General features: G+C 52.8%; 1 protein-coding gene across 2 annotated transcripts; it reads left to right on the top strand.

The window, feature by feature from the left end:
• The first annotated feature begins 309 nt into the window (after positions 1 to 309).
• On the top strand, positions 310 to 2,399 carry hes4 (hes family bHLH transcription factor 4). Of its 2 annotated transcripts, none has more exons than XM_088938368.1 (4): positions 310 to 755; positions 949 to 1,044; positions 1,161 to 1,248; positions 1,464 to 2,399. In XM_088938368.1, the coding sequence occupies exons 1-4, from the start codon at positions 648 to 650 to the stop codon at positions 2,012 to 2,014; spliced, it is 843 nt and encodes a 280-aa protein (XP_088794494.1). In that variant the 5' UTR covers positions 310 to 647; the 3' UTR covers positions 2,015 to 2,399. The 2 variants fall into 2 exon arrangements, with proteins under 2 accessions (XP_088794494.1, XP_088794495.1); XM_088938369.1 differs by having other exon boundaries at positions 312 to 755; positions 1,467 to 2,399.
• Positions 2,400 to 13,539: the final 11,140 nt, after the last annotated feature.

The following is a 13,539-nucleotide window of genomic DNA, read 5'->3' as shown; positions in this document are numbered from 1 at the left end:
CGCCGCCAGCGCTCCCCCCTCGTCTCTCCTCCTCCTCCTCCCGCTCCCGCTCCCGCTCCTGCTCCTTATCACTTCACAGCCTCTGCCCGGCCGCGCGCGCTCGCCGCTTTGTTGTTTGTCCCTCCAGGGCTGGTTGAGCAGCGCGTGACTGACAGCCTGCGGGGGTGTTGACCAATCAGCGGCCGGCCCCGCGCCCAATGGGCGAGCCCGCGCGGCGATTGGCCGCCGCGAGTGTGGGAAAGAATGCAGAGAAGGTTTCACACGAACTGGGAGCAGGCGCGCGGGCTATAAATACCGCCGGCGTGTGGCTCGCGGAGGCCAGAGTCGCTCGGCGCGCTGAGGGTTGCAGGCGAGCACACGCGCAGACACATGACAGAGCGGCTCGGGAGCACGAGAGCTGAGCGGCCGGACCTGCGCACTGCCCTGCTGTCGTCATAGGATCTCCGCCAAGCGTGTTCCTTCTGGGTCGCCGCTGCTGGTTGACAAGCTTGAGAGGAGGGGAAAAAAGGATAAACACGTTCATATCCGCATCCGTCTGAAGAAACTACAGCGTGCAAGACGGCTGCCGAGCTCTAAAAGGATCAGCTTTTTTTCTATATAAAGACGTTTTACTAAAAGACAAGGTGTGTATCCCAAGGAGCGAGAAGATGCCGGCTGACACTGTGGAGAAGCAGGCTGCCTGTCCGGCCGCCGGGGCTCCGGCCAGCGGCGCTCACACCCCGGACAAGCCGAAGAGCGCCAGCGAGCACAGAAAGGTAAACCTGGCTTTCTGGGACAAGCCTCTCGGGGTGCGCTCGGGTTAGAGCCCCTGTTGCCGGGGTTAGCGCGCCCAGGCGTCGTAATTGAACTAGATCGCCTCGAGAGGATCTTGTCAGCTTCTCAGACTGTTCGGTCTCGCTGTCTGTGGCGTGAATCTCACTTTTTTTTTTACCTTTTGCACTTTTGCAGTCTTCCAAGCCCATCATGGAGAAGCGGCGCAGGGCGCGGATAAACGAGAGTCTCGGGCAGCTCAAGACGCTCATACTGGACGCCCTCAAAAAAGACGTACGTTGCTCCCCGTTTCTTTTATTGTTTTAAAAATAACTTGCAGATGGAGCGAGCGCGGCTGCGGCCGGGACGCGTCTGGCCCGAGGCTCACGTGTGTTTTTTCCCTCCCGCAGAGCTCCCGGCACTCCAAGCTGGAGAAGGCCGACATCCTGGAGATGACGGTGAAGCACCTGCGGAACCTGCAGCGCGCGCAGATGACGGGTAGGTGTCTGGGCGCCGGCGCGAGGGCACTGGGGTGGGCTGGGTGGGGGGGGGGGCATTAATCAACAGGCCGGTATCGCGTTGCAGCCCGTCTCCTTCTCGGAGCCGAGACGGGCTCCCAGGTCACTGCCAGGCGTGCGGCCGGGGCTCTGCTCTTCATCAAGGAACCCTAAAACAGCCGAGTGACCCCCATCTCTCTCCCTTCTCCCCTCCAGCAGTCCTGACCGCCGACCCCACCGTCCTGGGCAAATACCGCGCGGGCTTCAACGAGTGCATGAACGAGGTGACCCGCTTCCTGTCCACGTGCGAGGGGGTGAACACGGAGGTGCGCTCGCGGCTGCTGACCCACCTGTCCGGCTGCCTGGGCCAGATGATGGCCATGAGCTACCCGCCGCCCCCCGGCCAGCAGCCGGCCCACCCGGCCCAGCCGCTGCACGTCCAGCTGCCGCCCGCCGCCGCGGTGTCCGGCAAGCTGAGCCCCAGCGAGGCGGGGTCGCCCAAGGTGTACGGCGGCTTCCAGCTGGTGCCGGCCACGGACGGCCAGTTCGCCTTCCTCATCCCCGGCCCCGCCTTCGCCGGCGCCCCCACCCCGGTCATCCCCCTGTACGCCAACGCCAGCGCCAGCCCGGCCCACGCCAACCCCGCGCCCACGGTGGCGTCGCCCGTGCAGGGGATGACCTCTTTCCAGGGGGTGGCGCCGGCGGTCAGCCCGCTCGGCCTCAGCGCCGGGCCGGACAGCGGCGAGTCCGTCTGGCGGCCCTGGTAGACGGCCGGCGGGGACGGGACACCGTCATGAACTTTTAACTATTTTTAAAAAAATTAAAATTAACGTTCCGTTGTAAGGAACAGACGTGGCTCTTCTACTGGACTTTTTTTTTTTAAAAAAAGTGTATTTATTTCCTGGTTCCAAAATTTGGGATGCTGTGGTATACTTGTTCTTCGTGACGTCACTGAGAAGCTGTTTGTATCGGAAGGTCTTTTTTTCTGGAAAGACCTTTTTTGTAAAGACCTGTGAAAGTGGTTGTTTAATGCCAAAGCTGTTTGTTTTTGTTTGTAAAATAGTTTTGTGTTTTTTTTAAAAAAAAGTCCCTTCGTTTTTTTTTTGGGGGGGAGGGATTTGATTTAAAAAAATAAAAAAGTTTGAAATACAACATCATGGGCTCCTGTTGTCATTCCCTTCCGTCCCAGACCAAAGGATTCCTCCGATTCGTGTTGTGAGTGTGGAAGCCCCGTCCTACCGGGGGCGATCGATCAGCGGCTGGGGAGGCCGTGCAGCTCGTGTTTCAGTCACGGGGGTGGGAGAATAAAGATTAAAAACAGGCGAAAGGCTCTGCGTGCACCGCGGAGCGTGGCGTTGAGAGAGAGGAGCCGGACGGGGCTTCGGGGCCCGGGTCTTTAAAATTTAACCCCCCCCCCCCGCCAGCGCCCCGCACGAGCTGAGAGCGCGCGTTGTCACCCGGGCCCCCGCGAGTTTGGGTCGAGTGGGCATCAGGAGGGCGGTTTCGAGCTCCTCGGCGCCTACAGATAGATTCGTGTTTCTGCAGTGATGGTGTGGTCATCGGATAACACATCTGTCCCGCACCGTGCCTCCCAGAAAGGCGGGAAACGTCGAAGGCTGAGGAGGAGGAGGAGGGGGGAGGCGGATTACTGAGAAGGTATAATAGACTAGTGCCACAAAGGCGAGAGAATATTTTTTCTTTTGCAGAAAGGTAATTAAAAAGTATGAAAAGGAGCTCCATCCCGTATGCAGCGGACCTTTCAAGCAGCCTTGAGCCCCATTCACGGCCTGGGAACGCCGCGCTGGGGTTCGTGTCACGACCAGATCGCCACCCTGAGGGGGGACCTCGGGTGCTTTTGTGCACCCCAGTTGCTCAGTTCCACCCTGAATACCTGATGAGAGGACAGGGGGAGGGAGACGAGTTTAGCGCCAGTTTTCAGCCTCACGCGTCCAGCGCAGAATTAGCGCCGAGGAAGCATCCGAGGTGGAAATATAACCCAGGCAGCGGCCACAGCCGGGAGGAGAGCTGCTGCTCCGTTAGCTGCTAATTTTAACATTTTAAAGCTCCCACTCTGTGAATCACACACGGCGCCCCCCCCCCCCCCGTGGGTTAACCCGGGGGCGGTAAGGCTACACCTCTCCCCCTGCGGGCTGGCCTCGGGCCGGGTTGGGATGCACTCGCGCCGCCGGGCACGCTCCCCTCTTCGTCTACCTGTCAGAGCGAGCGCTCCGGCTCCCCCGCGAGCGCCGCTTCTCGCGGAAGGGGAATAGCGCCGGGCGAGGGGGTCTCCGCTGAGCTGACCCGATGGCGAACGAGAGGCGGTTCGTGAACAGTTACGGCAGGCGCCTGCGGTGGAAGAGAGCCTTTTGCTCATCCTCTTGTTATAGCGCACCCAGCTGCAGCCAGTCGCCCCTCCTCGTACCGCTCGCTCTCTCTCGGGGAAAACGCGGCGGGTCTGTCCCTGGAGCCAGCGGGCGCCGCGGTATCGGTCTTCTCTCAGCTCACTCAGTTGTGGGAGACTGATGACACCGAGAACTGCTCGGTGTGACCACGCTGAAGTCAGGCATCGGCTTTGCGCGGAGTCCCCACTGCCTCGATCATACCAGCGCGACTCGCTGGGAGTTTACCGTGTCTTACTACACTTTGGTCTCATTTAGCACAACCGTATCTTACGTCTCCCAGGCCCCCATTAGCCTATAACTTAAAAAAAAAATCTCTTTTCATTTCACCTTTGAACGTCAGTGTCTCCGTCAATCGACTAGTTAGTGTTCTGCATTTGCCTTAGCAAACGCAGACTCGTGACTAAAAAAGCAATCTTTGAACTCGGGTTTCTTCCAAGCTGTTTGACGACATATGTGTTATATTTTGTAGTAGTTCAGGTGGGGATCTGCGTCAGCATGCGTAGGGTGCAAAGGAACAAGTAACAGGTTTATTCCCTGCTGAAAAGAGAAGAGAGAAAACAGAACGTTTCGGCCGTGGAGTCTTCTTCGGGTGTGCGTGGAACGTTGTGTTTCCTCTCTTCTCCTGTCAGCAGTAATAAACCTGTTACTTGTTCCTGTGTTATATTTTTACAGGCAACACCAATAAATACTCCTCACTGAAAATAAACAGCAAAAAGTCCAATATGCTAACACCGTGTTATGAAGTCAATAAAAAAAAGATCACATACAATCTTGAACTTTGTGCCCTCTTGGCTAAATGTTCCGATGGAAGGCTGTGAGCGTTGCCTCAAACCCTAGAGTTATCTTTTCTGAAAATCTCGCGTGGTTAGAGACTCGTCGACTAATCTGTCTCTCCCAATATGACTAGGATGTGCAGAATCAGATATTACACCGGCTGCTGGACTTTTTCAAAACCGTCATGCTGGGAAACAATTGTCACTGGGTATGCACATTCCATGCTCCGTAGTATTTGACTGCACTCTCCACAAGAAGTGCTCTTAAAACGCATCTTTCCTCTCTACCCGGTTCACATACAGCCTCTGCAAGCTGTCAGCGAACAATATCCAAGTTCCTGAATGCAACACGTCACTGAAACGCTAGCTGGCAGCCTGTGGTCTCTGCGGCGCTGCTATGGGCTGCGTGTCTGTGTTAATAGTTCAGAGATGCCTGTGTGGTGCTGAGGTCGTGAGAACTGAGCGAACTAGACTGCTTGCGGCCGGGCACGGAGCCAATCAGCAATTCCCCACAGGCTGCCTGGACCGCGCGCTGGCTGCGCCGCCGCCGGCCCGAGGCGAGGGAGGCGCACGTGCGCTCGCGCCCGCAGCGGAGCGAGCCCGCAGCCCGGCGGGTCCGCGCGGGCGGTGCGGTCTGGGTCCGAGCGCGGGGCTGCGCTGCGGCTGATCCCCCGATTTTCCTCCGGGGGTAGATTTGCTGTCTTTAGTACTGTTTAGGAAATGCAACTAAAAACATTACAGATAATCACGGGTTAGGAGCCGCACTGTAGGCCGATTCAGAGTGAGTCCTCACATCGCGTGTGTTGGGTGAAACGGGGCCTGACCACGAGGTCATGGCAGATCCCTGGTGTCCCAGTGGGGGCGGGAACCCCTAAGCCCCGCTCTCGCCCGTCGAGCTGCTGCGATTCCGCCGCCAGGGGGCGGCACTGCAGTGGGCTGTGTGGGAGTATGTGGGCAGGGGGCATCCCAAAACGCCCTTTCGTAGGGGTGTAACCCCGGCGTCCTGGCCAAATTTATTAGGCCAAAACCAGTCATGGCCTTATAATCCCCATCTCTGAACTGGCTTCATCACTCTGCTCTCCTCCCCACTGGGAGCTGGTGTGTGGGGAGCGTTCTGGTGCACTGTGGCTGCTGTCACATCATCCAGGTGGGGTCTGCACACTGGGGGTGGTGGAGGGGATCCCCATTACCTGTAAAGCGCTTTGAGAGGAGTGTCCAGAAAAGCTCTATATAAGTGTAAGCAATTATTATTATATTATTATTAATAATAATAATATTGACGCCCCTGCCCCTTCTGAACAGCTTGACACACACAACACACACGAGCCGAGGCACAGGGACAGAACTGAACAAGCCCAAATTCTAGCTCGAACCCTGAAGGGCAGCCTGTTTGGTTTGTTTGTTATAGATAATAAGGAAGAGATTCAGAGCCGGGAGATTATACAGACGTGCGTGTGAGTGGTGCTGTTTTACAGCCCAGTCCACTGCCAAGGACAGGTTGTGGTAACCTGAAATCCCAGTTTCCGGAGCCTGTCTGGCAAGGCGCAGCGATAATGCGTTCCTCACTCTCGCCGGCCTTGAATCAATTTAAAGGCGTCGTAGAATATTTATTCACTGGTGCCACGGCACCACGTTAATGGCGTTGTTGCAATAAGAGATACGGTTTATTCACTCATTAGCTTTAAGCTCCAGGAGCCCGTCAGCGGCCCGCCCCGCGCGGGGTGACGGTCAGCTGCACCAGCTCTGGCTCTAACTGGGAGTTTTTTTACAGCTGTGACATTTAACGCACTTACAGGCGTGAGAAGATGCGTTTTGGCTACAGCGCCTTGTGTTAAAATTTCTGCGCCCACTGCACACTGTTTTCATGTTCCAAAACACAATTATTTATCTTCTGTTTAATTCCGCCCAAATAAATAGAAAAGTGAAGCCTGTTTAGTCCTCACCACGTGCGCACTGCAGGCTGTGTGGACACCCACGCCATACGATGCGAAAAGGAATGTCGGTGTGCAGTACAGCACGCAGATGGCTGGATGTCTGCACAGAAGGAGTGAAGAGAAGATTTCACAAGCCTGCAGACAACTCAGCGCGTTTGATTTCTAGACGGCCTGCTGCTTTTGTTGTTCCTCGCGGAGCGCACAGCAGAGCTCTCAGGTGGAGGCCCTCAGCGGTGAATGGCACATCGCAGGGCGCACAGTCCTGGGGCTGGGCTGGGCTTCAGGGGCACAGCGACCTGGAGACTCGGGGAGTGGGCTTGGCTCTCCACACCCCTGAGCCTCTGCGGTCTTTCTGGGGCTCCCGCCCATTTGTGCGGACAGGCTGACCAGTTGTCTGTGTCTCCTTGTCAACTGGACAGGACTTTCCCAGTGCCATCAATATGAATAGAGCTGCTATGTGTCCATGGTGTATGCAATATATTATGTCCAAGTAGTGCAGAATGCTGAATACAACGAAAACTGTGAAACTGAAAACTGTGTCCATGTAGCCATTATGGGTGATTTGCTAAAGGAGCTGCAGGTTGGATATTTAGCAGTCTTATTGCCTGGAGGTAGAAGCTGTTCCGTAGTCTGTTGGACTGTGACCAAATGCTTCTATACTGTTTACCAGACAGTAGGAGAGAAAGCAGTTTGTGACTGAGATGACTGGGATGACTGGGGTCCTTGAGAATGGACCTGGCCTTCTTCAGACATCTAGCTGAGTAGATCTCCTGGATGCTTGGTAGCTCACAGCCAGTAATGAGCTGCGCTGACTTCACCACCCTCTGCAGTACTTTGCGATCCTGGGCGGAGCAGCTCCCAGACCAGGCAGTGATGCAACCAGTCAGGATGCTCTCAATAGTGCACCTGTAGAAGTTGGCCTGGATATGTGATGGCATGCCAAACGTCTTTAGCCTGCGGAGAAAGAACAGGCGCTGTCGTGTTGTTTTGACCACGGTGTTGGTGTGGTGGGTCCAGGTTAAGTCCTCTGAGATGTTAACTACCAGGAACTTAAAAGCTGCTGACCCTCTCCACTGCAGTCCCATTGATGTAGATAGGTGTGTGGTCTCCTCCCTGATGTTTCCTATAGTCCACAATCATCTCCTTAGTCTTACTGATGTTCAGCGAGAGATTGTTCTCCTGGCACCATGCTGCCAGGGTTTCAGTGTGTTTTCTGCTCATGTCTGCAAAGCTCCAAGCGCAATTAAGAGCTTGCACATCAGTTACAAAACCTGTTACAAAATTCCTTGTAATTTTGACTTGTGTCCTTTACTGCTGTATTCTGTCTGTATTCCACTGCTGATCAGTGAAGAAGTCCATTGGATTGACTTTGTTGAGAGTTATTAAAACTCAAATCAGATCTCCTCAGCTCAAGACTAAAGTAGTTCAGTTCTTTTAGCCTGGACGTTCCTTTAAGCCCCAGAAGGTTGCCCTTCTCTGGACTAATTTCAGAGATATCTTTTTCACAACATGATGACCTCAACTGAACACAATATTCCCGACGAGGACTCACTATTGAACTATTCTGTGCATTTAAATCCTCACATCCTGTTTTCCCCCCATGTTGCCTAGATGATAAAATGATGTGGCAACATCAACACCTTGGTCTTCTTCAGAAGCAGCTTCTTCAAGCTCAGTATTTCCCATCTCATCTACATCAATTGCCACCTGCCAGATGTTTGCCCAGTCTTTAATTCTGCTGAAATCATTTATTATTTCTTCGTGGTTTGCATAAGAGTTTCCTCCTCTTTTTATATAATGTGTTCGGTAGTGATCATTTGAGGCCATCTAACACTGAAAGATGCACAGGAGGTAACAATTACTGGTAGAGGATAAAGAGACTGTACATATATACTATATAACTCATATATACTATCTATATTGTTTTAAAATTTCTCTGTCAATTATTGATCCTGTCTGACTTTGTGTGACGAGTGCGATTCTCAGCTTCCTGGAAAGAGTTAATCCCGGTGCGCGAGTCTAAGAGGTGCGCGCTGAAATGCTGAAGGCAAATGCTCAGCGTGTTTTGGGAGAGACAGTGGCTGTGCAGCCTGGAATAAGACACTGAGAGACACCTCCTTCCAGGACACCTGTTGCCTTGCAGAGAGAGGAAGACACGCTGTCCAGCAAGCTCCAGCCAGTAAGGCAGGCTATCTATAGAACCCCCTTTCTCTGCCATTTGCCTTGTCAGTCAAGCGGGATGTGTCTCATCTGTCGAAAAAGTGCATGAATCAGGAGGGTTGGGGCAGTGTTTCGGGGAACTGGGGGGGACCCTGCACTTTAACAGCAGCAGAACTGGAAGCAGCTCGACTGGACATTGCGTCAGGGAGCTGCTGGGGGAAGGACGGATGAGCAAATTGGTCGGGCGTTCGGTGCACAACAGCCTCTCTCTGTTTTACGTCACGCTTTAAAGCCTGGGTCACGGGGTTTGTTTATACAACACAAGCGGAGAAGCTGAGGGCTTTGCTGTGAGCATCGCGGCCCAACCCGTTGTGAAATATCGGGCCCCTGTATTCAAAAGCACAACACTGGTGCAGTCTGGCCCTTAAATTGTTTTATGCTGGGACAAATAAATTGGATAAGCAGCAGGATGCCATGCAGGTGTGAGTCTCTGTGGATCAGAGTGCCAGGAGCCCCTTGTGCACAACGGTACAAAAAAGCAGTTTGGGGTGTTAATGGGCAGCGGTGCGGAGGGGTGGTGGGGGCTCTGTGCTTGTGAACGGGAGGGAGGTTGGGGGTTTAAATTCCTGTGGGGGCACTCCTGCTGCACCCTGCATTACCGAGTTCCTTCACTCTCAGGCTGCGCCTGCAAGAGGCCCGGCTGTGAGTCATTTTGGATATAGGTGCCGGCCAAATAGTTTCATCATAACGGATCCCCATGGCGCCCCTCCCTCTGTGCCAAACGAGCCGACAGTGCCTGCGTTGCAGAACAGAGGGCGACGGGGTCCAGTCCTCGCAAGGGGAGGTAGCTCTGAGACTAGCCAGGCCAGCGATGTTCTCGTCAGGAGGCCTTGCCTCCTGGTTTACGTTTTGCACCTGGTGGGGGCTGGGGAGGGGGGCCGGTGGGCTTTAGACTTTGCCTTTTCCCCTGGTTCCTTAGTATTTGTCAGTCTTCTTGCAAAGACGGACTGGAGTGTCACTTCGGTGGCGTATCAATAAGTGATGTTGCAGCAGTACGCCTTAACTATCAAGCAAGTTATGGAGTCAGGAGTATATTTTTTCCAAGTCGGTTCTTTGTGACTTTGTGTTTCAGTTCATGTTCAGTGTCTCTTCAGTTTATTTCCAAGTTAGACCCCAGTTGCAGTTGGCCTCTGAAACAGGATGTTTGTTTGTTTTACAGCAGCGCATTCTCTGAAGCTGAATGCCGAGGCGTACCGAACCTGCTGTTATTAGCTTGTCATTCAGAGGTTTCCAATGAGGCTCTGTAAGCCCAACATTATTTATAACCCGGCCGGGTTGTACGTGCCCAGAGGGAGCAGACAGTGTTCGCGAAACCGGGCAACGCTCAGATATCACAGCTGGGCGGGCCTCTCGCGGATCAGCTCTCTGACACTTGCACTTCGCCTGGGGGGCATATTCCTGGGTGCAGGGTTTCGCTTTTCAGCAGCATCTTATCTTTCAAGACTCCGGTGTGCTGCAGAACAGGGCCCCATGCATGTCCCGGATTCCACAGGGAAAGACAGCACCTCCTTGCAGGTCAGAGGTTTTCCAAGTATTTATGTGCCTGATTCCTGAATCGCCCACTGGGAGCTGGGTCTTAAATTGGTAGCAGGCTGTTTTCTTGGGAATTCCTTGTCTTAGGCTAAAGGGGACAGCTGCTGAGTTCTTTCAGCAAAGGTTCAAATTCTGTATTGGCCACTTTAGAAACAGTTTGACACACTCCAGGTAATTACCAGAGTGGGGAAGTCTAGATTTCTGTTTCAGCGTGCTTCGGTTTCCTTAAAAAATAACTGATGTGGTCACTAAATGCATATTGTTAATGATTGCTTAATTATTAATCAGGAGCTTTTGTGTAGGTCTTTACCCAAAGAGTGGCGGGAGTCTGAAACAAGCTGCCCAGTTTTCTTTCAGAAAGTGTCTGGAGGAGATGCTCAGATCAATTAGCTCCTAACAGCCCGATGGGGTAGATGAGCTGAGAAGCCTCCCATCCTTTGCAAGCTGTCCCGTGTTCCTGCCTCAGCGGCTTGTTTTGAACCCTAAAATACAGTTTCCTGGTCACTTAACACTCGCCGTAGGCCGAAATATTCCAGTGAGGTTAAAAAGAAAAATAAGCAACCCTAATCCACAGGGTTTCTTGTCACCAGAGGAGAGTGCAAGCTGGTTTACGTGTGTTGCAAAGGGCTGTCAAGTGTCTTCTCACCCTGAAAAGATTCATTCACACGTCATAATGACGTTGTTAACCTTGGGGAGGCAGAGTGCCTGTATTTCAGAAGTAACTGTTGCTACGTCAATATAACTGATCAAAGTTTAGAGACACTGTAAGCAGTTTAGTAAAAATCCACTCTTAAACCCTGTATGTGTTTTAATTTTTTTTATTTCAGCTAGTTAAAAGTCTACACCTTTGCAATCGCTGTTTTATACTTTCATGCTCCTTTTTTAGCTTTTGTCTGGCTGAGGCGGGTTTCTTATTGATCACGTCTCAGGTTTCAGAGCCTGTCTGAAGGGTGAGCTTCACGCTGCACCGCGACGCTCCAGCTCGTTCGTCCAGCGTGACTCTTGGTTAGAGACCGCTGCAAAGCCGGAAAAGAAAAATCCAGTTTTCCGCTCGGCCCCGATCTTTAATTTCAATGGAGAAAAATGTGCCTGTAGAGGTGTCTTCTTGGATAACCAGTGCCGAGTGGATTACCAGTACTGTGTCCCTGCGGAGCGCTGAGAAGTCTAGGGACCTGAGCACCTCCTAGTCGGCCCGGTGACTCTCCCGCTGCCCCCTCCTCTGAGCCCTCTTCACCTCGTGGTAGAGCCGGGGGGGGGGGGGGGGGGGTGACCTGGGAGGTGGGAGAGAGGGGGTCCCCGCAGGGGGATTAGGTGATTTCCCTTCACACAAATCCGGGGATTTGACCACAGCCCCAGCGAGAGCCCCAGACCTGTCAGCTCTAATGCGGTGATTTCCCGTTTGAGAAGGGCCATTTCTTCATCTTCTTCCCTGGGGGAGGGGGGCAGTGCTGGGCTGGACTGGAGCCGAGAGTCCAGGAGAGGCCGAGGGGTCTCTGCACCTCCAGGATGGGGGCATTCGGATCTGTTCTGTCGCATCTCTGCAAATTCATCCCAGCAGAGAAGTGTTTCGATAATGTGTGACCAGGCAGCTCTGTGTAAAACCACTAACATCCGAACCGAGATCTCCAACGGGCTTTCGTGTTGAGTTGTGAAAAACCCAGTAAGGCAATTAGTTTGTCAATTTTTTGTTTTGAACTGTGTGAAGTAAGACTGTAATTCCCGAATCAAAAGAAAAGTTCAAATAACTATTGTAGACACTGTTGATTATATTAAATAAGATGCTTATTAAAGTACATTACAGATCTACGGATGTGTAAATATGTTAAAACTAACACAGGACTGTGGTAATTCAGGTCATATTAATTTATATCAGTATTAAACTCTAGTCACAGTGTTACATTAGACCAGACCATCTTTGACTTCTCATTCATACTTCTGCACATATAATGTCAAAGTTAGCATATATGACGTAGAGTATTACATTTCTATACATATGTATCAGTTTTATTCATTCATGCACATTTTAAAGCACAGGATATTTATTTCTGTGTATTATTGAAAAAGAATGAGAAATGATGTTCATCAAATAGCAGTGTCGTGCCTAAACCTCGTCTTGATCTGCTCGGTCTGAAAGAAATCCGCCAGGCCTGTGTGCTGTCGCCAGCCGGCCTGACACAGGCGGACTGTCGGTGGGCGCGGGGGAGCGGCAGGCGGGGGGGCGAGTGTCTCTCCACGCATGCCGGGGGGCCGCCTGGCTCCCGCTCCAGGGAGGTGCCGCGATAAGGGTCTGATTCGTCTCACCGAGCCGGGCAGGCCCTCAGTGAGTCAGCGTGAGCGCAGCACCTCCTACACCCTGCTGATAGGACCGGGGGCGTGGGAACAGCAGACAGACAGGAAATAGTGGCAGTTTCTCGAAGGCGTTGCAAAATGTCCGTCTTTTCAAGCACTTGTAGTGGCATCCCTTGTCTTTGACTTAAAGGTTTCTGTTGTTATTTGTGCTTTGAGCCTGTTAACACAGTGGAATGCTTCAGGATGAGCAGTGCCACAGGAGCCCAGGGGTAGCAATGGAAGTGAAGAAGATGAAGAGGCAGTGGCAGTTAGTGTGGAGAATAGGAAGCGCTTTGTTACGCAAAGAGCTGTAGGTGTCTGGAGCAAGCTGCTGGCGTCCGTCACTGAGAACAGAGGGGTTAACTTCCTGTGCGCCTCACCACAGGGCCTGCTTGTCCCGGCTCCCTTTCCCACCCTTTCCCACCTTTCCTCCCGAGCAGCGTGGGAGTGTCAGGGAGCGAGGTGGAAACAGGACGCAGGCCGGGTCTGTCTCCGCTGTCTCCAGCTTGGCCGCTCCGGCTGCGAACGCACCTACAGTACATGTCTCAGCAAGTCTCTGCCCGACACTTGAGAGGAAGTTACTCACAGCAGTGAATCACCCGTGAGCTTTGTCCCTCAATCAGTGTAGCCTGCGTCTTTGTTCGGTGTGTGTGCGTGTCTGAATTTCACATCCATCAAGTGGGGACCAGTCTGGTGCAGAGGCTGTCTCTCTCCTGACCCCCCCCCCCCACCCGGAAAGAGCGTTTGGAGAGGGCTCTCAAGTGCTGCTGTTTGCGTTTCATTGTGACTTCAGAAAAGTAAAGCAGATGGTAAAAGTACAGACTTACAAATTAAACCCCAGAGCAGGGGTGAGTTTGTTTTAATAGACTGCGCAGTAAAATGCCTACCTGTGCAAAATACAGTTGCACAGAAAGTCTTTTGTTTGCAAGCCTTGGAACCTGATTGTTTTCTGTTTTGTTTGGCCTTAGAGAAAATATCAAAGAATACAATTTTTTTAGCATGTAGAGGATTCTTTTCTGTGTCCATCAGTGTTACACCCGCGGTTCGGACGCATGCAGGTTCCTTGTAAGGCACTGAGGAGCACGTGAAGGGGTCTTGCGTC

The sequence above is a fragment of the Atractosteus spatula genome, chromosome 20 (genome assembly GCF_055471065.1).
Source record: "Atractosteus spatula isolate fAtrSpa1 chromosome 20, fAtrSpa1.hap1, whole genome shotgun sequence".
Taxonomy (NCBI): Eukaryota; Metazoa; Chordata; class Actinopteri; order Semionotiformes; family Lepisosteidae; genus Atractosteus; species Atractosteus spatula.
Note: the sequence above shows the minus strand (reverse complement) of the source record. Positions and strands in the feature narration are given on the sequence as shown.

What these genes read in the sequence shown, in the direction of transcription:
- hes4 (XM_088938368.1), top strand. Translation starts at nt 648, where the DNA reads ATGCCGGCTGACACTGTGGAGAAGCAGGCTGCCTGTCCGGCCGCCGGG. An exon ending in GCGCCAGCGAGCACAGAAAG is followed by an intron (nt 756 to 948) that starts GTAAACCTGGCT and finishes GCACTTTTGCAG; the next exon opens with TCTTCCAAGCCCATCATGGA. An exon ending in GCAGCGCGCGCAGATGACGG is followed by an intron (nt 1,249 to 1,463) that starts GTAGGTGTCTGG and finishes TCTCCCCTCCAG; the next exon opens with CAGTCCTGACCGCCGACCCC.